This window comes from Mirounga leonina, unplaced genomic scaffold, assembly GCF_011800145.1.
Source record: "Mirounga leonina isolate KUSES-001 unplaced genomic scaffold, KU_Mleo_1.0 Mir_168, whole genome shotgun sequence".
Classification (NCBI taxonomy): domain Eukaryota; kingdom Metazoa; phylum Chordata; class Mammalia; order Carnivora; family Phocidae; genus Mirounga; species Mirounga leonina.
The window spans coordinates 31,515,239-31,541,756 of NW_023270426.1; the positions used below are offsets into that span (position 1 = coordinate 31,515,239).

The 26,518-nt window shown below is 38.9% G+C and overlaps 1 protein-coding gene across 8 annotated transcripts in view; it reads right to left on the reverse strand.

Annotated features, from left to right (window-relative positions):
- PLPP1 (phospholipid phosphatase 1) overlaps window positions 1-26,518 on the reverse strand; it is a 100,802-nt gene that overhangs the window by 39,587 nt on the left and 34,697 nt on the right. For 4 of the 8 annotated variants that reach the window (XM_035014430.1, XM_035014434.1, XM_035014429.1 and 1 more), the window contains exon 2: window positions 22,196-22,350. The exons of the other annotated variants lie outside the window; for them this stretch is intronic. In XM_035014430.1, coding sequence (XP_034870321.1) covers window positions 22,196-22,350 — 155 coding nt within the window. The remainder of the gene's footprint in view (window positions 1-22,195; window positions 22,351-26,518) is intronic. 8 annotated transcript variants of the gene reach the window in all.

A 26,518-nucleotide genomic window follows, 5' to 3' on the forward strand; every position in this document is an offset into this window, starting at 1 on the left:
GGTGAAGATGCACAAGTGGACTTCTTAGCCATTTCTGGTGAGAATGAAAAATGGTATCGCCACTCTAAAAATAGTTTAGCAGTTTCTTAGAAACTTAGGGGTATCTACCCTAGAAAAATGAAAACTAAAAAAAAAGAAAGAAAGAAAGAAAAAAGAAAACCCGTTCACCCATACAAATACAGCCAACTTTTTTTTTTTTTTTTTTACAAAGATACAAAAGCAATCCAATGGAGAAGGAAGAATCTTTTTGGTAAATGATGTTGGAACAATTAGTCATCCATACACACATACAAAAAAATGAACCTCATAGAGCTTTTCTTGTAATGGTCAAAAACTGGAAATAACTAAGATGTCCTTCAGACAAAAAGAAAAATAAACTACAATACATCCATCTATTACTCAACAGTAAAAAAATAAATTACTGATGGACTCAACTGTGAGTGAAAAAAAAAAAAAAGGTCCATTTCAGAAGGTCAATTTCAAATATATACTATATGAATCCATTTATATAACATAAATGACAAAATTATAGTGATGGAGAATATAGATCATTGGTTGTCAAGTGTTACGGCCTGGGGGAGGGTGTGATTAGAAAGAGACAATCTGAGGGAGTTTCTCTGGGGTGATCAACAGTTCTGAACAGTTACACAAACCTCTACATGTGATAAATTTCATAGAATTTCACACACACACACACACACACACACACCCCAAACACCCATGTTAACCCTGGAGGAACCTGGGTGAAGGGACCAGGGAAGTCTCTGAACTATTTTTGCAACTTGTAGGAGAGTCTAAAATTATTTCAAAATAAAACATGTTTTAAGTGTTTTTGGAATGCTGCTGATCAAGTAAGATGAAGACCACTAGATTTAACAACTTACAGGGTCGCCTGGGTGGCTCAGTTGGTTAAGCGACTGCCTTCAGCTCAGGTCATGATCCTGGAGTCCTAGGATCTAGTCCCACATCAGGCTCCCTGCTTAGCAGGGAGCCTGCTTCTCCCTCTGACCCTCCCCCTTCTCATGCTCTCTCTCATTCTCTCTCTCTCAAATAAATAAATTTTTAAAAATCTTTAGATTTAACAACTTAGAAACTGCTGGTGTCTGAGAGGAATTGTTTTCATGAAGGTGATGATTAGAAAGCAGAGTGCTTAAAACTCAGATTATGGAGGGGTTTAATTTATTAGAAATGGCATCAAGTAGGATATGATCAAGGAAGTTTAATGGCTGAGAGAGACAATGAAATGGATCTCTGAAGTAGAAAAATTAAGGGAACTGAGAATTTCTTTTTAAATTTGGGGAGGGGGGGAAAGATGGCAGAGGAGTAGGGGACCCTATTTCAACTGGTCCCCGGATTTGAGCTGGGTATCTACCAGATCACTCTGAGCACCCACGAAACCAGCCTGAGATGTAAGAAGATCTGGATCTCTACAAACAGAATATCGCAGGCGGTTGGTTTTGAGGTACGAAGCGGAGAGCCGTGATTCTGCGGGCAGATATTGGAGGATAAACGGCAGCGAGAGGGTGCCTGGCCGTGGGGATCCTACACCGCTGGTGAGTGACAGCCTCGCGCGCTGTGGACAGGGTACAGACTCGAAGACCGGTAGCATCGGGAAAGAACTTTAGGGCAGCCCCCAGGGTGGAGGACCAGACCGGCAGGGTCGCGCTCACGCGAACTGCAGCCCCCCGGACAGAAACCAGAGCGACGGTTGCGCGCACGCAAACTGCAGCCTCCGAGAGGGAAACCCAGTGCGCCGGGGTCACACCGGTGAACTGCAACCCCCAGGGTGGAAACCCCGAGCGACGAGTGGTGGAGTCACGCGCATGCGAACTGCAGTCCCTGGACGGAACCCCAAGCGGCGGAGTTGCGCCCGCGCGAACTGGGAGCAGCTGGCAGTTTTAGAAGCACAAAGGGCAGAGACGAGCCCCGAACTGGAGGCAGGACTGGGAGCGCTGCGGAGGGGCGCACAACCCAGGACGCTGCAGTTTATAGCAGCACGGACAGAAACGGAGACAGTGTGGCCTGGAGAGCTCACTGAAGAACAGACTGAGGTCTCTCTGCTCTGAGGCAGAGGGTTGGAAATGGTCTCTTCTGCTCTGACTCACGGAAGAGACGCGGAGCCACCAGGGAAAGGCGCCAGAGAACAAAAGCCCCAAAGACTGATTCCCACTGAGCCCATCCCCCGCCACAGGGGCGCAGGGCAACTCCGCCCAAACAGGGTTGCCAGAGTAACAGCGTGGCAGGCCCCTCCCACAGAAGACAGGCTAGGAAAACAAGAGGCCAGCAACCCTAAGGTCCCAAGAAAACAGGTGTATCTTGCTTGGGTTCTGGTCAATAATTTGGACTCTATACATTGCCTCAAACACCCATCAACAGAATGACTAGGAGGACGAGCCCCCAAAACAGAAAAGACTCAGAGATGATGACTTATGCTGCAGATTTACAAATGGATGCAGATATAACCAAGATGTCAGAGATGGAATTCAGGCTAGCAATTGTGAAGACAATGGCTAGAATGGAGAAATCAATTAATGGCAACATAGAGTCTCTAAGGGCAGAAATAAAAGGGGAATTGGCAGAACTTAAAAATGCTATCAATGAGATCCAATCCAATCTAGATAATCTAACAGCTAGGGTAACTGAGGCAGAAGAACAAATAAGCGATCTGGAAGACAGTATAATAGATAAAAAGGGAAAAGAGGAGGGCAGGGAAAAACAACTCAGAATCCATGAAAATAGAATCAGAGAAATAAGTGACACAATGAAACGTTCCAATGTCAGAATTACTGGGATCCTGAGGGGGTCGAGAGAGAAGAGGACTAGAAGATGTATTTGAGCAAATCGTAGCTGAGAACTTCCCTAATCTGGGGAATGAGACAAACATTCGACTCCTAGAGGCAGAGAGGACCCCTCCTAAGATCAAGGAAAATAGGCCAACACCCCGGCATGTAATAGTAAAACTTGCAAATCTTAGAAACAAGGAAACCATCTTAAGGGCAGTTAGGGGGAAGAGATTCCTTAGGCACAGAGGGAAGAACATCAGAATAACGTCAGACCTATCCACAGAGACCTGGCAAGCCAGAAAGGCCTGGCAAGACATATTCAGGGTACTAAACGAGAAGAACATGCAGCCAAGAATACTTTATCTGGCAAGGCTGTCATTTAGAATGGATGGAGAGATGCAGAGCTTCCACGACTGGCAGAAGTTGAAAGAATATGTGACCACTAAGCCGGCCCTGCAAGAAATATTAAGGGGGGGTTCTATAAAAGGAGAAAGACCCCAAGAGTGATCTACAACAGAAACTTACAGGGACAATCTATAAAAACAACGTCTTCACAGGCAACATGATGACAATTAATTCATATCTTTCAATAATCACTCTCAACGTGAATGGCCTAAACTCTCCCATAAAACAGCACAGGGTTGCAGATTGGATAAAAAGACAGGACCCATCCATATGCTGTCTACAAGAGACTCATTTTGAACCTAAAGATACATCCAGACTCAAAGTGAAGGGATGGAGATCCATCTTCCATGCCAGCGGACCTCAAAAGAAAGCTGGAGTAGTAATTCTTATATCAGACAAATTAGATTTTAAACTAAAGTCTGTAATAAGAGACACAGAAGGACACTATATCATTCTTAAAGGGTCTATCCCAACAAGATCTAACAATTGTAAATATCTATGCCCCCAACATGGGAGCAGCCATCTACATAAGCCAACTGTTAACCAAAATAAAGAGTCATATTGATAACAATACGTTAATTGTAGGAGACCTCAACACTCCACTCTCAGCAATGGACAGATCATCTAAGCAGAAAATCAACAAGGAAACAAGAACTTTGAATGATACATTGGACCAGATGGACCTCATAGATATTTACAGAACATTCCACCCTAAAACAACAGAATACTCATTCTTCTCGAGCGCACATGGAACTCAGAATAGACCATATACTGGGTCACAAATCAGGTCTCAACGGACACCAAAAGATTGAGATTATTCCCTGCATATTCTCAGACCACAATGCTCTAAAACTGGAACTCAATCACAAGAAAAAATTTGGCAGAAATTCAAACACTTGGAAGCTAAAGACCACTCTGCTCAAGAATGTTTGGGTCAACCAAGAAATCAAAGAAGAACTGAAACAATTCATGGAAATCAATGAGAACGAAAACACATCGGTCCAAAACCTATGGGATACTGCAAAGGCGGTCCTAAGGGGGAAATACATAGCCATCCAGCCTCACTCAAAAAAAGAGAAAAATCCCGAATTCACCAACTAACTCTACACCTTAAAGAACTAGAGAAAAAGCAACAAACGATGCCTAAGCCACGCATTAGAAGAGAAATAATTAAAATTAGAGCAGAAATCAATGAATTAGAAACCAGAAACACAGTAGATCAGATCAATGAAACTAGAAGTTGGTTCTTTGAAAGAATTAATAAGATTGATAAACCACTGACCAGATTTATCCAAAAGAAAAGAGAAAGGACCCAAATTAATAAAATTATGAATGAAAGGGGAGAGAGCACGACTAACACCAAGGAAAAAGAAACAATTATTAGAAATTATTATCAACAACTATATGCCAATAAACTGAGCAATCTGGATGAAATGGAGGCCTTCCTGGAAACCTATAAGCTGCCAAGATTGAAACAGGAAGAAATTGACAACCTGAATAGGCCAATAACCAGTAAGGAGATTGAAGCAGTGATCAAAAACCTCCCAAAAACAAGAGTCCAGGGCCTGATGGATTCCCTGGGGAATTCTACCAAACATTCAAAGAAGAAATAATACCTATTCTACTGAAGCTGTTTCAAAAAACAGAAACAGAAAGAAAACTTCCAAACTCATTCTATGAGGCCATCATTACCTTAATCCCCAAACCAGGCAAAGACCCCATCAGAAAGGAGAATTTCAGACCGATATCCCTGATGAATATGGATTCCAAAATCCTCAACAAAATCCTGGCTAATAGGATCCAACAATACATTAAAAGGATCATCCACCACGACCAAGTGGGATTTATCCCCGGGATGCAAGGGTGATTCAACATTTGCAAATCAATCAATGTGATAGAACACATTAATAAGAGGAGGGAGAAGAACCATATGGTCCTCTCAATTGATGCAGAAAAAGCATTTGACAAAATACAACATCCTTTCCTGATTAAAACTCTCCGGAGTATAGGGATAGAGGGAACATTCCTCAAGCTCATAAAATCCATTTATGAAAAACCCACAGCAAATAACATCCTCAATGGGGAAAAGCTGAGAGCCTTTCCCTTAAGATCAGGAACACGTCAAGGGTGCCCACTCTCACCACTGTTGTTCAACATAGTACTAGAAGTCCTAGCAACAGCAATCAGACAACAAAAAGAAATAAAAGGTATTCAAATTGGCAAAGAAGAAGTCAAACTCTCTCTTTACACAGACGACATGATACTTTATATGGAAAACCCAAAAGACTCCACCCCCAAATTACTAGAACTCATACAGCAATTCAGTAATGTGGCAGGATACAAAATCAATGCACAGAAATCAGTTGCCTTTTTATACACTAACAACACAACGGTAGCAGGAGAAATTAAAGAAACAATTCCATTTACAATAGCACCAAAAACCATAAGATACCTCGGAATAAACCTAACCAAAGAGGGAAAGGATCTATACTCTAGGAACTACAAAACACTCATTAAAGAAATTGAAGAAGACACAAAAAGATGGAAAAATATTCCATGCTCATGGATCAGAAGAATAAACATTGTTAAAATGTCTATGCTACCCAGAGCAATCTATACCTTCAATGCCATCCCGATCAAAATTCCAATGACATTTTTTAAAGTGCTGGAACAAACAATCCTAAAATTTGTATGGAATCAGAAAAGACCCCGAATCGCCAAGGAGATGTTGAAAAAGAAAAACAAAGCTGGGGGCATCACGTTGCCCGATTTCAAGCTATATTACAAAGCAGCGATCACCAAGACAGCATGGTACTGGCACAAAAACAGACATACAGACCAATGGAACAGAATAGAGAACCCAGATATGGACCCTCAACTCTATGGTCAAATAATCTTTGACAAAGCAGGGAAAAACATGCAATGGAAAAAAGTCTCTTCAATAAATGGTGCTGGGAAAATTGGACAGCCACATGCAGAAGAATGAAACTCAACCATTCTCTAACACCATTCACAAAGATAAACTCAAAGTGGATGAAAGACCTCAATGTGAGACAGGAATCCACCAAAATCCTAGAGAAGAACATAGGCAGTAACCTCTTTGACATCAGCCACAGCAACTTCTTTCAAGATACATCTCCAAAAGCTAGTGAAACAAAAGCAAAAATGAACTTTTGGGACTTCCATCAAGATAAAAAGCTTCTGCACAGCAAAGGAAACAGTCAACAAAACAAAGAGGCAACCCACAGAATGGGAGAAGATATTTGCAAATGACACTACAGATAAAGGGCTGGTACCGAAGATCTATAAAGAACTTCTCAAACTCAACACCCAAAAAACAAATCATCAAGTCAAAAAGTGGGCAGAAGACATGAACAGACACTTCTCTGAAGAAGACATACAAATGGCTAACAGACACATGAAAAAATGTTCATCATCATTAGCCATCAGGGAAATCCAAATCAAAACCACACTGAGATACCACCTTACACCAGTTAGAATGGCAAAAATAGACAGGGAAAGAAACAACAGATGTTGGAGAGGTTGTGGAGAAAGGGGAACCCTCTTACACTGTTGGTGGGAATGCAAGTTGGTACAGCCACTTTGGAAAACAGTGTGGAGGTGCCTCAAAAATTTAAAAATAGAGCTACCCTATGACCCAGCAATTGCACTACTGGGTATTTACCCCAAAGACACAGATGTAGTGAAAAGAAGGGCCATATGCACCCCAATGTTCATAGCAGCAATGTCCGCAATAGCCAAACTGTGGAAAGAGCCGAGATGCCCTTCAACAGATGAATGGATAAAGAAGATGTGGTCCATATATACAATGGAATATTACTCAGCCATCAGAAAGGATGAATACCCAACTTTTACATCAACATGGATGGGACTGGAGGAGACTACGCTAAGTGAAATAAGTCAAGCAAAGATAGTCAATTATCATATGGTTTCACTTATTTGTGGAACATAAGGAATAACATGGAGGACATTAAGAGAAGGAAGGGAAAAATGTGCGGGGGGAATCGGAGGGAGAGATGAACCATGAGAGACTATGGACTCTGAGAAACAAACAGGGTTTTAGAGGGGAGGGGGGAGGGGGGATTGGTTAGCCCGGTGATGGGTATTAAGGAGGGCACGTACTGCATGGAGCACTGGGTGTTATATGAAAACAATGGATCGTGGATCACTACATCAAAAACTAATGATGTATTGTATGGTGACTAACATAACATAATAAAATTAAAAACTACAAAAATAAATAAAATAAATAAATAAATAAATTTGGGGAGGGGGAGGATCAGCTTATTCTTGAAAGATTCCCAAGGAGGCTACTGAACTATGCTCAAGTACAATAAACCACCAGATATTCTTCTAGAGTTATTCTAAGGTCTACAGAAAAGCTTATGAAAACCCTAAATGAGTAGTAAAATTAGACAATAAGAGAAGATTAGGGGCAAAAAGTACATGCAAAGCATTTTGCTTCCACTTAAAAGGTGAGTAATTGGCAGTGTCTTTCTCCAAAATACAACACCAAAGTGGTTTGCTACACTGGGAGTAATACCAGTGAACTCTATGCTTAGGAACAAGGACAGACTTTGAAATTGGTCTATTATTTGCATCAGTGAAACCCGTGCTCTTCTCATGGCTTTCTAATTAACAGAAGAACATCCTTTTTTCAGTTAGAGAAATACACATGAACAGATTAAGTGACTTGTATAAAGTCACACTGAATTTCAGGAGTGGAGCAAAGAAACAGATTCAAATTCAAATATTCAATCTTAAGGAGTTTAGGTCAGGATTCAGAAATTACTCCAGCAGATAAAGTCAACCTAGACAGACAAGCTCCACCTTAAGCTTTGGTGGCCGCTATCACCCTAACCCAAGCTTCCTGCCACTCTTCCCTAATCTAATTTTCACCACCTTGAGTCTCATTCATAACTTCCAAATGACAACAGAAAACCAAAACAGAAGAATTTACAGGACTTACCCACTTCCATCAAAATAGGCCCACTCTACACTGAAGACAATGAAGTATTGTCAAAAAGAATGTGACCAACAGAGTAAGGCAGACTTGAGGTTAAAATCCCAACTATGCCCTTTGATAGCTATAAAGGAAAAATACCTACCAGCCTCAGAGAGCTGCCATGGGAAGATAAAGAATCTGTAACATAGTAGTAATTCACACACAGGAGACACTCATGTGATAGAACACAGCCTACATTTACCATACATGAAAAAGTTCTAAACCACACAACAAGCACCCAGATTACAATAATTTCAGAGAATAAGCAAAATTCTACAGTAAACAAAATGGGTGCCTTTCCAGTTACTCTTTTCAACTCCTTGACCAATGATTTTCTTATTGGGACACACAAAATAGAACTACTCTCCACCCTGGAAACAGGTAATGTACAGCTAAAATTAAATAAGGGTATACTCTCCACCCCCAAGTTACAGAGAAATTAATTTGAAAGAAACCTCATGTTTTTTCTCTCAAATTTTGAGAGCTCCTAAAAGAATGGCTTTAGGTATATCATAAGATTAACACTCAAGTATAAGAATGTATCTGATTGGGGCGCCTGGGTGGCTGAGTCGTTAAACGACTGCCTTCGGCTCAGGTCATGATCCCAGGCTCCTGAGATGAGGCCCGCATGGGCTCCCTGCTCAGTGAGGGGCCTGCTTCTCCCTCTCCCCCTGCTTGTGTTCCCTCTCTCGCTGTGTCTCCCTCTGTCAAATAAATAAATAAAATCTTTAAAAAAAAAAATGTATCTGAATGAACCCATATACATATTTAACTGAACACGATTGGTACACTGTGCTTCACAACTCCCATGTATTCTTTTTTTTTTTTTTTTTAAGATTTTATTTATTTATTTGAGAGAGAGAATGAGAGAGAGAGAGAGTACATGAGAGGGGGGAGGGTCAGAGGGAGAAGCAGGCTCCTCGCTGAGCAGGGAGCCCGATGCGCGGCTCGATCCCAGGACCTGGAATCATGACCTGAGCCGAAGGCAGAGGCTTAAGGACTGAGCGCCCAGGCGCCCCTACAACTCCCATGTATTCTACTGAGAAAAATCACTGAATCACTAGACCATTCACCCCACTTTTACTGCCCTGCCAGTGACCTCTGCTTATCATCCCCCTAGACAGAACGACATCACAAATTAGATCTCCACCCCACCCCACCATCTAAGCCAAGATAGCCAAGAACAGCTGTTGCAAAGTCATTTGATGAAAAAGAGTACTCTCTGCTGCTACCTACTCTGGTGAGCAGCAACTGGGACCTGCCTTCTGAAAGGTGGTTGCTCTGATGCCATGCTCTGAACTGGTGTTGACTGTTCACAGTCCAAAAACAGAGCTAAAAACACAGAAAGTTTTCTTTCTGCAAGTGATGCGTAATTCGGGGTGCCTGGGTGGCTCAGTTAAGCGTCTGCCCTCAGTTCAGGTCATGATCCTGGGGTCCTGGGATGGAGCCCCGCATCAGGCTCCCTGCTCAGTGGGGATTCTGCTTCTCCCTCGCCCTCTGCCCCTCCCCCACTCATGCTCTCCGTCTCCAGCTCACTCATTCTTTCTCTCAAATAAATAAATAAAATCTTTAAAAATTGACCAAAATGGTGGACAATTTTTTTAAATTCTTATTTAAAGAAGGAGCCCACAGGAATGTGGCTACAATAGAATATTAAGTAATCTTCCAGAGAGCTAGATACACGACATAAGCTATTTATGGCTACAGGGAAACACCAAAATGTTTCATGAGTGACTTCTTTACAGACACTATTTTTGCTCACACTTCACAATTACTGAATAAGGTAGTATTCAAAATCCCTATGCTGCATTGGACATGTTTATTTTTTATGGCCTACATCACCAATCCTGCACTCCAATCACAAATAAGGTAGTTTCACATAAGCAGTTTTAAGCTTAAACTTTTAAACATAGGTCCTGTTTCTCAACAGAAACTAAATGCAGGATTTTTAAATATTTGTTTAAGGTAACCATATAACATGACCAAGGAATTAAATAATTTTAAATGAGCTTTCTTTAAAAGGCCCACAATCCCTTATTCTAAGATTCAAGACCCTCAAAATTCTGACCAGAACTTACTAATGGCAAAACTTAACCTGAAGAAATGAAGAAATGATCCTAGCCTTTATTTACCTCACTTACTTGGACTAGTCATATTTCACTATATAGATCTTAATGTCTTTGATTATGTTCTAGACCCTGCCAAGAACATTACATAAGGTATACGAATCATATAACCTTTCAAAAATTCAAAAAGTTTTGGCTCCAAGAATTTTGGATAATGGACTGTGAATCTGTATTTAGATAAAATCTTCACTATTAAAACATGTTTCTAAATTCAACCTATTATTTTTCAGGAAGCCAAAAAATTTTAAATGTATTCAAGTTTTATTGAATAAAGCCTGCAACAGTAATGGTCCCCCCACATAAAATGTACTAAACGTATCTTAATTATCAGACTGTAAGTGCCACAAGATTTCAGTTCCTTGTTTTTTTCTTTTAAAGACTGAATTTGTAAGTACTATCAATGTCTTTCTGTTATAACTGAAGAATCAATACTGATACACTATTAACTAAACTCCATAGTTCACATTAGGGTTATTCTTTGTTGTACATTCTATGTGTTTGGCAAATACATAATGACATGCATCCACCACTATAGCATCATAGAGAATAGATTCACTGCCCTAAAAATCTTCTGTACTCCAACCCTTCATCCCTCCTCTGTCCTCCCCCAAACACCTGGCAACCACTGATCCATCGTTTTATTGTCTCCAAAGTTTTGCCTTTTCCAGAATGTCATATAGGTGGAAGCATACCCACCCTATGTAGCCTTTTCAGAATGGCTTCTTTCATTTCACAATACACATTTAAGGTTCTTCTATGTCTTTTTATGACTGGATAGCTCATTTCTTTTTAGCACTGTATAATACTCCATCATAAAGACATACCACAGTTTATCCATTCACCTTCTGAAGGAAATCACAGTGGTTTTCTTTTTTTTTTTTTTTTAAAGATTTTTATTTATTTATTTGAGAGAGACAATGAGATAGAGAGAGAGAGCATGAGAGGGGGGAGGGTCAGAGGGAGAAGCAGACTCCCTGCTGAGCAGGGAGCCCGATGTGGGACTTGATCCCGGGACTCCAGGATCATGACCTGAGCCGAAGGCAGTCGCTTAACCAACTGAGCCACCCAGGCGCCCCCACAGTGGTTTTCAAATTCTGGCAATTATGAATAAAGCTGCTACTCTAAATATTGTGTGCTGGTTTTGCGTGACCTAAGTTTTGAATTCATTTGGGTAAATAGCTAGGAGCACAACTGTTAGATCATGTAAGATTATGTTTAATTTTCTAAGACACTGCCAAACCATCTTCCAGAGTGACTGTACCATTTTACAGTGCCACTGGCAATGAATGAAAACTTCCGTTGCTCCACATCCTCACCGGCAGTTGTTGTCAGTGTTTTGGATTTTAACCATTCTAATAGGTGTGTAGTGGTATCTCGTTATTATTTTAATTTACAACTCCCTAATGAAGATATTGGACAACCTATCATATGTTTATTTGCCATGTGTATATCTACTTTGGTGAGGTGACTGTTCAGATCTTTTCCCTACTTTTCAGTTGGGTAGTTTGTTCTCTTATTGTTGAGTTTTAAGAGTTCTTTGTATATTTCAGATACAGTCCTTTATCAGATATGTGTTTTATAAATATTTTCCCTCAGTCTGTGGCTTTATGCAGAGCAGAAGTTTTTAATTTTAATGAAGCCCAGCTTATCAATTATTTACTTCAAGGATCATGCTTTTGGTGTCATTATCTAAAAACTCACTGCCAAATTCAAGGTGAAAATTTATTTTTAATTACAAAAAAAGCTTTCAAAGAAACAGGGTTTCAATCAATTTCTGTTATATAAAATTGGGTTCAACCAATTTCTTAAAACCTAAAAAAGTAAAGAACATCCCGATCTACAGTTTTCAAAATACTACTTATGAAAGAGAAAAATAAATTAATGAAATATTAACAGAAATGCCTATACTTTTTTTTTTTTTTTAAGTAACCTCCACGTCACAAATGGGGCTCAAACTCACAACCTGGAGATCAAGAGTCACATGTTCCACCAACTGGGCTAGCCAGGCACCCCAAATGCCTACACTTTTATCTAAAGTATGTCAGATGACACTTCTGAAATAAGTCATACTGACACTCTGCCTTCAGACTCTTTGATCCATAAGGAAAAAAATACTAATACTTTCATATATTCAGAGATGAATTTGTAAAAAAAAAAAAAATTTTGGTTTGTTTTACAAAAAGGTTAAGAATTAATGGAAAGGAGGGATGCCTGGGTGGCTCAGTCTGCCTTTGGCTCAGGTCATGATCCCAGGGTCCTGGGATCAAGTCCTGCATCGGGGTCCTTGCTCAGCAGGAAGCCTGCTTCTCCCTCTGCCTGCCACTCCCCCTGCTTGTGCTCACACTCTCTCTCAAGTAAATAAATAAAATCTTTAAAAAAAGAATTAATGGAAAGGAGATAAATTTGACCTTTTTCATATATCCTAAAATAACTGCATATTAATTTCATTATATCCATCAAAAATACATATCAACTTGGCCATTTTGCCAACTCAGTGTTTACCGAATTCAATTATGTCACTTCTGCTTGAAAAAGCTGGGGGTGGGGGGTGAGGAGATTTAACTCTGAAAGCAAGTTTTTTTTTGTTTTTGTTTTTAAGATTTTAAGTAATCTCTACACCCAATGTGGGGCTCAAACTCACAAGCCCCAGATCAAAACTCACACACTGCACCAACTGAGCCAGCAAGGTGCCACTGAAAACAAGTTTAGATGGTAAGAAGACTTAATTCCTGGTTCTAAGCAAAATGAACATTTTAATTTCAATTGTCTTATCACATACAATTCACTGATGAAGCTTGTTGAGTAGAAAGAGATTTTAGGACTTCTCAAAAATCAGAGTTTTCCTCTAGAAATAACATTCAACCCATTCCAATCCTACAAATTTGTCAAGAAACATGCAGCAGAAAAGTTAGAAAATAATGTCTTCTAGTTTAGCGGAGTTGTGCTCAGCATGTGAAGCAAAAGTTCTTCATCCCTTAACCTTATTAGCAAAGGCATTCCATAACAACCCCTGAAACTATTTTTTTTTTTTTTTAAGATTTATTTATTTTAGAGAAAGAACACATGCGTGAGTAGCGGGGAGGAGCAGAGGGAGAGAGAGAGAATCTCAAACAGACTCCCCATTGAGCGTGGAGCCCCATAAGGGGCTTGACCCCAGGACCCTGAGATCATGACCTTAGCCAAAACCAAGAGTCAGTCCCTTAAATGACTAAGCCAGGCACCCCACCCCAGAAACTATTTTTAAGATTTTATGAGAAGATATTTTTCCCAGAGAATCCCTTAAAAAGTCACAGCATTTAGGAAAACAAAAGTGAAACTGAGTAAGTTTGGCTACTGTGACATGAAGAGAACTTCAGTTTTCATTACTGGCAGTAATATACTCAATATTTATGTAACTCTTCTCTCCTCTAAGTACATCCAATATAAGTTAAAATTTATCAAAATATTTTCAAGCGTTCCATAAAATGAATATATAATCATTAATATACTAAATCTACACACTACGTCTTCCAAACATAGCATGAAAAGCAATCTTAAATAAAAAAAAGTCTGTGATTACGGCAAATTATTTAGGGATGCATCTGGTATAACTTCATTTTATGACAATTATATACAGAAAGCGTGCTGGAAAAATTGCTCAGAGCAACTGATTGAATCAGTACTTTCCATAACAATGTTGATAGGAAACATAGCTCCATATGGGAATAAGTAAACAATAAAACTTTTTTCCAACCTAAGAAACCCACATCCATAATACTATATATCTTTAATTCGAATGGCTATTTCCCCCATATTTTAAGATATTTGTAATTAGGATATATATCCAATATAATAATGTCTCATTTTCTCCTGAAAAGCTGTTTTAATGAGGTATCTCATATTAAAGATAACCTGGAAATACATTGTATTTACAAAAAGTTAAGGTTTATTTTCATGGTCATAATTATAAACATAAGCCACACTCTTACCCATTTCACATGTAGTAGTGTTTCATTAATTTTTTTCTACCTATATTTTTAAAGATCTATTTATTTATTTTAGAGAAAGAACATGCAAGTGAGCGGGGGCGGGGGGGGCAGAGAGTAAGGGAGACAAACAGACCCCCCGCTAAGCAAGGAGCCTGCCACAGGACCCTGAGATCACGACCTGAGCTGAAATCAATAGTCAGACACTTAACCAATTGGGCCACCCACAGGCACCCTTCTAACTATATTTTTAAACAATTATGACATACCAAGCACTGTGTTTGGCGCTATGGACACAATGGAGCAAAAGAAATCATGCCTACCCTAGTAAACCATATTTCCTTGTGCCTGTTGGGGCGAATCTGGAAAAAGGCAGCCACAGCACCTAATAACATGGCAAGTGGAACAAGACACTGTTTTGATACCAGTTTCCTGGACTAGTACAGGAAAGAGTGTCAAGAGAGACTTGCCATGCCATAAAAGCCAACAAACACCAATGGCTTCCTACAGTGGAGGGCATTTATGGACACTCTGACCATGAACAATACTTTACTTATATATTACCTTATAGCTTATAAAAATATATTAACCCATCTATTCTTTCTTCTTCATGACTAGCAATTTCTTATTATCATCTAAGCAGCTACTCAAAAAAAAAAAAAAAAGATTGGGCCTAATTTGTCTTTTTTAGGTCACCCTAAAGAAACAGGATTTTTTAAACTGTGTGCCAAAAACAACTTCAGAAAATCCATATACACAACAGTAAATGATCTCCCTCATCCTCTCAAACATTACCAAATCTCAAACTTCGCAGATACAGTATTCTATAACAATTCAACCCAAAAGAGTTATTCCATACTGTCTTTTTCCTCAGGCATTAATAAAGGGAGTAAAAGAATTTAAAAAAAATTAAATTGAAAGCAATTACAATACCAAAAACAGAGAAAAATATTTTTTCTAAGTTGTGTTTTATCCCTTAAAATTCTTAATACTATCTACTTAACATATTCCACTAAATCTTAGGAATAATCAATGCTAGAAAAATACTTGTGCTGAATGCTATACAAAAGCCAAGCATTTTTTGGTTATGTTTACCCACACAACTGTCGAAAAGATAATCCAAAGTACATTTTAAATTGTGGCTTAGGAGGCTATTGACATTTCTGTTTTTTGTAATAATAACCTAGAATGACTTCACTAAAACCAAAAACTGGAATAATCCACATCCTAGAGTAAGGGAATTCTAGTAGACAAACACTTCAAACAATGGAAACATAACAGGAATTCAAATAACACAATATTAAAATGAACTTGAAAGTTTTTTGCACATTAAGATAGGTTTATATAAATGTTCTATCATGAGCTAATAACTTAATATACAATAGATACTTAAGATGAAGTTCATCATTAACAACGGTAGATTGTGACAAAGACTCTCTCCTTGACCAAATTTTAGCTTCCTCTAAACTCTGTTCTCGATGAGGCTTCGACCTTGGCCTTCTGTGTTTGTCCTGTACAGCCCAGCCTTAGTTAAGAATCCCCCAATTGTTGATATCTGATCACACTTGATACTTGATCAAGTTCCTTATTCCCAACTTTTGATGTCTAAGTCCTGGTATACCCTGAAGAAGAATCCTATTAGTTTTGCAAAAATCCTGCTACCCTTGATGTCTTCTCTTAGTGATTTTCCATCTCCTGACCTCCACACCCTGCTACTTGGCTATAAATCCCCACTTGTCCCTGCTGTATTCAGAGCTGAGCTCCATCTCTTGCTCCTATTGCAATAATCTTGAATAAAGTCTTCCTCACCATTTTAACAAATGTCAGCATATTTTCTTTAATAATAGTTATAAGGGAGAAAACCTCTAATTCCTCAATAAACTTTGGTTGGTAGACTTAAAAAGGGGAAAAACTAAAACCTCTTCTTAAAATTACTCTATATCAACCAACACCTGAGTGCTGAATGAATTGTGTTCAAGGCACCAAGTCCATAGAGTTAAAGATACAAAGATGTGTCTGTAACAAAGAATTTGACTGGCCTTTGTCTCTGGCTCCTACGAAGAGACTAAATTCTTGGTATTTCCTGAGTAACAGGAATACTTTTGTTATTTATGAATCTGTTAAATCACACCTGAGTTTATGCTGACATGATGAGTCAGGATGGGTATGATCACCAGAAAGATCAGCCATGTGATCAGAGGGCTTGGAGCCCCAGGGAGGGAAAGGGGACTTGAGATTGAGATTCAATCAAATATGAAATATTTGAAATAAGTGAAACCCAATAAAAACACCATACACTTGAAGCTTTGTGAATATACCAGAGTGCTGGGAGGGTGACAAGCCTTGACTCCATTGGGAGAGGGCATAGAAATTCTGCATTCGGGCTCCCCTCAACGTCCACATTTCACTTTAAGTGTATCTTCACTTGGCTGGTACTGATATGGATCCTTTATAAAAAATTGTAATAGGGGAGCCTGGGTGGCTCAGTTGGTTGAGTATCTGACTCTTGATCTCAGCTCAGGTCTCAATCTCAGGGTCATGAGTGCAAGCCCGCATTAGGCTCCACGCTGGGCATGGAGCCTACTTTAAAAAAATGTAATTAAAAAATAAAGCACTTTCCTGAGTTCTCTGAGTCATTCTAGTGAATTATTAAACCTGAGAGAGTCATGGGAACTTCCAAATTTGTAGTAGGTTGATCAAAAATACAGGTGACCTGGGAACACCCAAACTTGTGGCTCCCATCTGAAATGAGGGCAGTCTTGTAGGGGTAGGGGGTCATGGATTTGTAGCCAGTTGGTCAGAAGCTGCGTGACCTGGGGACCCTCAAACTTACAGATGGCAACTAAAGTGAGGGCAGTCTTTTTGGAAACCGTGATCTTAAACCAGTGGAGTCTGATGCCAATTCTGGGTGGTTAGCATCAGAACTGGATTATAGTACACTATTACATGCAAGACAAAATTTCTGTCTTTGAGATAGATATAGGTTTATCAGTAGGTCCATTCAGGACCACAGCCAACCCAGCAAGAACAAGGAGTGGAGTTTTTATTTTTATTTATTGTGCATCTTCAAAATATCATTATTAACATCTTTTCTTTTGGAACTTTCTTGGAGACAAACAAAACTAAACCCACACACAAAACAGTTAAGCTTCTGGAACAACTATGTGAAAATGGGTATACAGTTTGGACAGTTAAGCTTCATGTTTATCAAAATGAAAATGGGATAATTTCTAGTGGGTTTTAAAATTTTTAAATAGCCTTTCTTGTACAAAACAGTATGTGTTCACAGGAAGAAATAAAATGGAAATGTGAGAGATAAAATGAAGGTAGTATCATATAGTAGTGATCAGAGAAAACCATTATTTCTCATCTCCTTCCCCTTCCCACTTTATATATTAAAAGAGATCTTACCAGGTCAATAAATATCAAAAATTATAAAATATATGGATATCACAACATTTCATCACCAGGATATATCATAAACAGTCCCTAAGCCTGAACTAATTTATTTCCAATTTTCTGCTATAAAAAATGATGCTGTAATAAACATTCTTATAACTAATTCTCTACATGAAACTGTTACTATTTCTTTTCTTTTTTTATATAAGTTTTTTTTTTAAGATTTTATTTATTTATTTGAGAGAGAGAGAATGAGAGACAGAGAGCATGAGAGGGAGGAGGGTCAGAGGGAGAAGCAGACTCCCTGCTGAGCAGGGAGCCCGATGCGGGACTCGATCCCGGGACTCCAGGATCATGACCTGAGCCGAAGGCAGTCGCCCAACCAACTGAGCCACCCAGGCGCCCGAAACTGTTACTATTTCCTTAAGGTAAACTATGTGAAGTACAATTTCTAGGTCTAATGATACATTCTTCTTAATACAAATTTATACTCCTACCAACTTTGTATATAAAATACTTGTTTTCTATTTTTTTTTTAGATTTTTAAATTTATTTTTGAGTGGCGCCTGGGTGGCTCAGTCGTTAAGCGTCTGCCTTCAGCTCGGGTCATGATCCCGGGCCCTGGGATTGGGCCCTGCGTCGGGCTCCCTGCTCAGCGGGAAGCCTGCTTCTCCCTCTCCCACTCCCCCTGCTTGTGTTCCCTCTCTCGCTGTGTCTCTCTGTCAAATAAATAAATAAAATCTTTAAAAAAAAAAAAATTTATTTTTGAGAGAGAGAGAGCGCACCGCACATGTGTGTGTGCATGAGTGGGGGGTAGGGGCAGAGGGAGAAGCAGACTCCCCACCGAGCGGAGAGCCTGATACAGGACTCAATCCAAGGACCCTGAGATCATGACCTGAGCCAAAGGCAGACGCTTAACCGACTGAGCCACCCAGGCGCCCTATACTTGTTTTCTATACTTGATAAGGTAAGGAAAGCTTTTCCCTTTGCCAATATAAGAGGCCAAACCATTTTCTCAGTGTTGCTTTAAAATGAACTTTTTAATAAATCAAATCTTTTTTTTTTTAAGATTTTTTATTTATTTGACAGAGAGAGATAGTGAGAGCAGGAACACAAGCAGTGGGAGAGGCAGAGGGAGAAGCAGACTCCCCACTGAGCAGGGAGCCCGATGCGGGGCTCGATCCCAGGACCCTGGGATCATGACCTGAGCCAAAGGCAGATGCTTAACGACTGAGCCACCCAGGTGCCCCATAAATCAAATCTTTTTAAAAATATTTTTTGGCAATTCTTTTCTTCCACAGACAACTTTCTGTTCATGCTCTTTGCCCATTTAACTTTGGGGCACGCATCTGTTTCTCACTAACTTATAAGAGTATGTATATATAATATAAAAAGTTTAAGCCTTTTTCACATACATCCAAATATATCCATAGTTTGTCATGATGCAGTTTAGGTCACTGTGAATAATACCATGTCTCTTTAGGAGTTTTATAAGTTGGCCACAGAAAATAGTCTTTATTAGGTTAACAGTCTATTATTTTAGGCTAAACATTTGTACTGTACAGTAGTAACACAGAGCAATCAAGACCTAAAAAAAGCAAGTACTCAGAGTCACTAACAAAACCTAAAAAAAGCAACTATTCACAGCCACTACTCAAGTTAATGTAAAATAACCCATTAAACACAGATAACAGTTTTCTATTCCCAAATTGTATACACTTTAAACTCTAGAAAAAGTGTACTTATTCATTGCAACATAGGGATTTGGGATTTAACACTTACTTTACTTTTACTATCATTACTCTCAGAGTTTGCATACAAATTAAAGATTTTATCTTTTCCTAGAAATGTAAAATTTTACAAAAGTAAATGTACAAGGAATAAGGAGGGAGAAGATACATGAAGCCAAAAGGGGAAGAAAGAAAACTGATGTCACTAAAAAGTGAATCGTTAAAACCCATAAAGAACCTTAATCCTGAACACACAGAAAACTATATAGTTCTCTGAATGTTGCATCTTTTTGATTAGCTGATGAATGCATTTTTTTTTTAAAGATGATAGACCTCAGATTGTAAAAAAAAAAAAAAGACATGCCCTTAAATATATTTTATCATCCAGGGGCGTCTGGGTAGCTCAGTTGGTTGGGTGTCCGACTTCTTGATTTCAGCTTAGGTCATGATCTCAGGGTTGTGGGATCAAACCCTACTTTGGGCTCCCAGCTGGGCGTGGAGTCTGCTTGAGATTCTCTCTCCCTCTCCCCTTTTCTTTTGTTCTTCCTCTAATAAAAAAAAATGTTTTATCATCCAAAATCTTAGTACTCAAATTATAAAGTATGTGTGTATGTATTAAGTTACATCAAACGTAAATCACCTTACAGAAAATAAAATTGTCTTCTATATCTAATGTTATGTAAATTATTAAAACAACAAATAAACAAACTTACCCTAGGAATTTGTAAGAATACCCTTATAATAATCCACAAGCCAACAGCACATTTAAGGCCCAGAAACTGGCCAAATACTACTACTTCCTGCCATTTTTTTTTTAATTTAGCTTTATGGCTGTTAACTTAAATGTTTCTTCATATTTATTAATAACTCAAAATTACTTGTTACAAAAATTAGTAAAAACCAGGGCGCCTGGGTGGCTCAGTTGGTTAAGCGACTGCCTTCGGCTCAGGTCATGATCCCGGAGTCCCTGGATCGAGTCCCACATCGGGCTCCCTGCTCGGCAGGGAGTCTGCTTCTCCCTCTGACCCTCCCCCCTCTCATGTGCTCTCTCTCATTCTCTCTCACACACACACACACAAAAATTAGTAAAAACCAAAACTGAACAAAACTGAATTTTCAAAGCGCTCATAATGATCTTAAAGAATGTCCAACTAAAGGAAACAACATCAAAATATTAACTGTCTTCAGGCAGTAGAACTAAGGGTGATTTCTCTTTCCTTTTCAACAGATTTTCTTAAATTCAGAAATGAATATCTATTATTTTTATAACTAAACTTTTTTTAGAAAAAGATGAAAGGTACCAAGTCAAATAACTAAAAGTAACTTCCTGATCTTCAAGCAACTGTCTCCTCAAATAGAGGGATAGTTTTTAAAATTTTACCCAGTGATAGCTGCTCAAAATAACGGCTACAACAAACACCTTGCACTTCATACAAGTAGAGTTACAGTAAGACAGTACAGTCTATTTTCATCTAAGTGGCAGGACTATATGCTTTGCTGCACATTGTTTCATCAGCCTGAAGGCTAAAATAAAAGTTACCCGTTATGGTAGAATTTAATTTTTAGGGGAAAAGTAATTATCTCCATAAACTAAATCCAGATTTTTCTCCCTTTTTAATGCTATAAAAGTAGTTACGATCAAATTAGAATATGTAGACAATATATGGAAATATTCACTATATCTTGATATATCGCAAAAACCCAGTCCCCTTTACCTTCACAATATAGTGCTAAAGACCACCCAAAAACAAACAAACAAACAAAACGAAACAAAAACCTGCTAGCCAAAAATAAAAAAAGAACTCAGATATGAAATGGAAAACTAAAGAACCAGTTAGGTTATTATTCTTAACCACATCAGGGCAAAATAGGCAAAGAAAAGCTAGCCTGTCCTATTGTGGAAATAAAGCTGCTTTGTCTGCTACTACAAAAATTTTTAAGTCAACTATCTAGGGAAGCCAACTGCCAAAAGACAACTGGTTAAAGGAGAAATACAGAATCACCTGCTGCAATCCCAAGACACTCAAGGAGGTAAATCTTTGTTCCATCTCTTCTATTTCCAACTCAAAGAGAAACAGGGTGGGGCAAGATTCAGTAATCACAGCCAAGGATAAAGAATGTAATCACAAAATCTCAAGGACCAATCTTAACCCTAATTTGTGAAACTAAACCTAGAAGGAAAGTTTCTAATTATTTAAAAAAATGAAAACCAATATTATCCTATAAACTGATGAATTATCTAAAGATCAGTACAACTTAAAAAATAATAAGTTTTGATGTATTCTGAGGATTTTATTTTGCATATGTACTTAAATTCTGCTGAGTTGTTTTCTCAATTTTAATGAATAAATCTACCTCCTTTTTTATGGTTTCAATATTCATTTAAAATATGACAAAATAAGCATTATCTTAGTTTCAGCTCTGCCATAAAATAGTTTACTGGGCTTGACCAAGTGTCTGGGCCTAACTTTCTTCACTTACATACAGAAAGGTATTGGTCCAAATGACCTAAATGAACCCTTCCACTGTAAAATAATCATTCTATATTTCTTCATGATGACATCAAGTTATTCTGGGTCACATCCCCTTTAACTGAAGTTACACTGTCCCTAGATGAAAACAGTTGGTATATTCCTCTAGTCATTCACCACATCAACACTGGTGAAGACAGTACTACAGATTTACTCCCACCCCTACTCCATCACTTCATCCATCCTCCAGCACAACAAACCCATCACTACCTACTTATTAATTTACTTACAGAGGAAATGGGTAAACCAAGCCCCACTATGGAGAGGACAGTGGATGTGATGGTACTGTCATGGTACGGATACTGGATGCTGTTGTCTTTACAGAAAAAGCCTCTCTGAAATGGATTTATTTGGCTCAAACTTAGAACAGCCATAGGCATGGAAGCTGTTGGGGAAGGGAAAAAAGATACACATGGTTAAATTCAATTCACTTCATTAGGAAGTAAACTCTACTGAATGGGATACAAATCTTAACCATATTTGATCCTTTCTGAAAAGGATCAATATTTCAAGATACCCAAGAGTAGAGATAAAGGAAACCATGCAGCATTAGCTTGTCCATATCAGCCCCACCTTTATCAGGTATAAATTCTCTTGCTTGCGTTGACCTCTGATTTTAAAGACAATCAATAAAAGAAATACCCAGGGAAGAGAGCAAAATTGGCCCATAGAAAAATAAAGTTGAAAAAACAAGAAGGTTTTGTATTTTACATTTTGTAACTAGTTTATTTTTAATTGAATTGTTCGATATTTTAAATATGTTTAAGAGAAAAAGGGAAACCTGTAAATACATTTAATTATAAATAACATTGTAACAGCCAAAAATACTCGAGGGGAAAAATAGAAACTTTTGTTTCACATTAAAAATTAATAGGGTTAGGAAAAAATAGAAACTGTAAGTGTATTTGATAATAAAAACAGAAAGAAACTAGTCCTTTTTTCCCCCAAAGATAAATTTAAAATTTTTATTAGCCCTGCAAGGCTCCAAATCACTTGAGCCAATTATACAGGAATAATATCCATTTCAAATTTTTCGCCCAAGTAAAATGAAAGACCAAAGAGAAGTTAAATAACTTAAATATTTGAGTAGCTTCGTAGTATGTTCAAATTTACTATGTTTTTACGCTTTGTTTTATACAATTCAAACACCCTAGCATCTACTCACTATATGCTCAGTACTAGGTTAGGCCACACATAGGGAGACAAACTAATAAAAAAGAGACACTAGTTTCAAGAGCCTAAACCTCACGTGTAGAAACAGAATGTGTATTAGAGGAAACTGTTTAAAATGCAATACCAAGATAGATATTTGGGGGTTGATGAAATTGTTCTGTATCTTGATTGTGATGGTTACCCATAACTCTAAGCATTTGTCAAAACTCACAGAATGTACATCAAAATAAGTGAATTTTACTGTATGTAAATTTACAAAGAAATACCATAAAAAAGAAAGTGTGACTAATTTCTAAAATGGTATAAAAGGTCCTATAGGAATTCAGAGGTCAACGTGAACTAGAGTAATTAGAAAAGACTATTTTTAAAAAGGCAACTGAGTTGAACCTGTAACTGCAGGTAAACCACAGGCAAAAGGGACGGGCTCAGGGAGAGCATTTAGTGGTACAAAGAAGCAAGGTCAGCATGAGGTTGCACTAACAAGAGCACAGAGGGAATGAGCAAGGAGTTTTCAAGGTACATAACATTTCAGAGCCAATGTGTATTGCATCTCACACATGCCAGGCACTGGGCTTCACAGATTAACTCCATCCTTACCTATAACCCTGCAGGTAATAGCACTTCTCCCATTTTCCACATAAAGTTATTATGAGGCTTAGACAAATGTGGACCCTTGCTGAAACAAATAAGGAGTAAAACCAGGATTCCAATACAGGCTGTTTCCAGTGTCAGTGTATATATGGCCTCCCATGGAGGAAAGTGATCTGGATAAATTAAGAGGTGAGAACTGTGACAAGATGATGAGACTGGGAGGTGGGAGACCGGTTGTTTGAAAAAGCTTGTTCAGTATAAAATACATATTATATTCATAATGAAAACTCAAAGTTAATGGAACAAAATGTTCTTTGCTACGGATAACTCTTAATTCTTCAATTCTGTGGTTTTTAATGGGAGGAAGAGGGCTTGAGATTTTTGCGTTTAATAAAAAGAATTATGTATTTAAAATACTGGCCTAGGGGCACCTGGGTGGCTCAGTCGTTAAGCATCTGCCTTTGGCTCAGGTCATGATTCCAGCATCCTGGGATCCAGCCCTGCATCCGGCTCCCTGCTCCACGGGAAGTCTGCTTCTCCCTCTCCCACTCCCCCTGCTTGTGTTCCCTCTCTCGCTGTATCTCTCTCTGTCAAATAAATAAATAAAATAAAATACTGGCCTAAAAAATGACTTTTCCTGTAGGAAATAAAATATCACTGCCCTCTTTGCTCAGTCAGGATCAGCAACAGGGTAAGATAAGGGATGCCAGAAATTAACTTAAAAAACAAAAACAAAAACAGGGGCTCCTGGGTGGCTCAGTCGTTAAGCATCTGCCTTCGGCTCAGGTCATGATCCCAGGGTCCTGGGGTCGAGCCCCACATCAGGCTCCCTGCTCCCCGGGAAGCCTGCTTCTCCCTCTCCCACTTCCCCTGCTTGTGTTCCCTCTCTCACTGTGTCTCTCTCTGTCAAATAAATAAATAAAATCTTTAAAAAAAAAAATAGTAGAAAGGAGACGATTTCATATAGCCTTGAAATAATCCAGTAATTAACAAATGAGTAGTGTGTTAACAGTGAAAACAGAAGAGAATGCATGAAGGAGTGTTCTGAATATAGAAATGACTTAACTTCATGCCTGATCACAAGGGCTGACGCAGACCTGAAGATGACGCTTCAGGGTTTGGAAGAGAGAAGAATGGTGGGCCCACTGACAGAAATGTGAAGCTGGGAGTGGGACATGGTTTATGGTGGAAGAAAATTAGTTTAGTATTGAGAATATTGCCTTTAGGGTGATCTGGTAACTTCTTAAATGCTCAGCTTCATCTCTGACTCTTCTCCAGGCAGCCCTTAAGACTCCAGAATGAACCATTTGCTGCTGCTGTCTTTTCATATTATGTTTTCAAAACCCCAGGTGCTTTCACATATGTTCAGCCTTCTACTAGGGATACTTGCCTTCTCATTTCCCCTTCAGTCCAAGGCAGGCACACCCTATGTATCAGTCCCATGGCAACTCACACACACATCTATCGTGCTATATTTTATATTGCCTGTGACATTCTGTCACCAACTTGAAGGCAAAGACTCTATCATTCTCATATGCTTTGCACCAGGCACAAATACAGTTGGCTCTGAATAAAAATACACTAAACAGCTATAATGGGTAACGATCAGAAGTAGGGAGGGTATGATACCCAAGACACTGGCATTAGAGATGGTAACTTAAGCCAGGGGAATCCAACAGTTCAGGAACAGCCTAAAATCAAAAGTAACAGAGATAAAACAATCAGCTAATGACTAAATATCCATAATGAAATCATGAACAGAGACTGTAGGAGAGAAAGGAAGAGAGGATGACCACATGCTCTAGAGGGCAGGGGTTGTGTCTGTTTTGTTCAGCAGCACACAGTGGCCATTCTTGCCAAAGAATGAACAACAGAGAAGTAGGGCAATGTTGTGATACAAAAGCCAAGAGAAGTAGCTTAGAGTAACAAGTCTATATCCAGGCAAAGGTAGGATGTCAAATACTAAGACATCAAGGAGAGTGAGAACTGAGTGGTCTCTGAGGTCTGAGGAAAAAGGGATCTTTGGTCACCACCCTTTTATTATAATACTATACCACCTCCACTAACAGAGCAATATCTTTATGAAGAAACTTCAATAATGAACTTCAATACTGGGTTGTCAATGTCTAAGCATGAATATCTTTCGTCAAGTTAAATATATCACAATTATTTCCTCTACTGCTCATACATTTTATATATACCTATGTATACAAGCACATCCCCATGAACTGAATTCTGTGGCCCCCAGAATTCTTATTTTGGAGCTCTAACCTCCAATTTTATCATATTTGGAGACAGGTTTTTTAGGAGGTAATTAGGGTTAAATGAGATCATAAATCTAGTAACTTAATCCAGTAAGACTGGTCTCATAAGAAGAGGAAAACAAATAGATCTCTCTCTCTCTCACTCCATGTCATGCACCAAGGAAAGGCCATGACAGGACACAGGAAAACGCAGCCATCTATAGGCCAGGAAGAGAGTCCTCACCTAAACCCAATCATGCTGGCATCCCGATATCAGAATTCTAGCCTCCAGAACTGTGAAAAACTAAACTTCTGTTGCTTAAGCCACCCAGTCTATGGCATACGGTTACAGCAGCCCAAGAAGAGTAAGACAGATCACAAACACATACACGCGCACGCGTGCACACACACACAGGCAAATCTAACCCCCCAGAGTAAACAAATATCTCTATTTTAAGAAGCAATGGAATGGGGTGGTTGGGTGATGGACACTGGGGAGGGTATGTGCTGTGGTATGTGCTGTGTATTGTGTAAGACCGATGAACC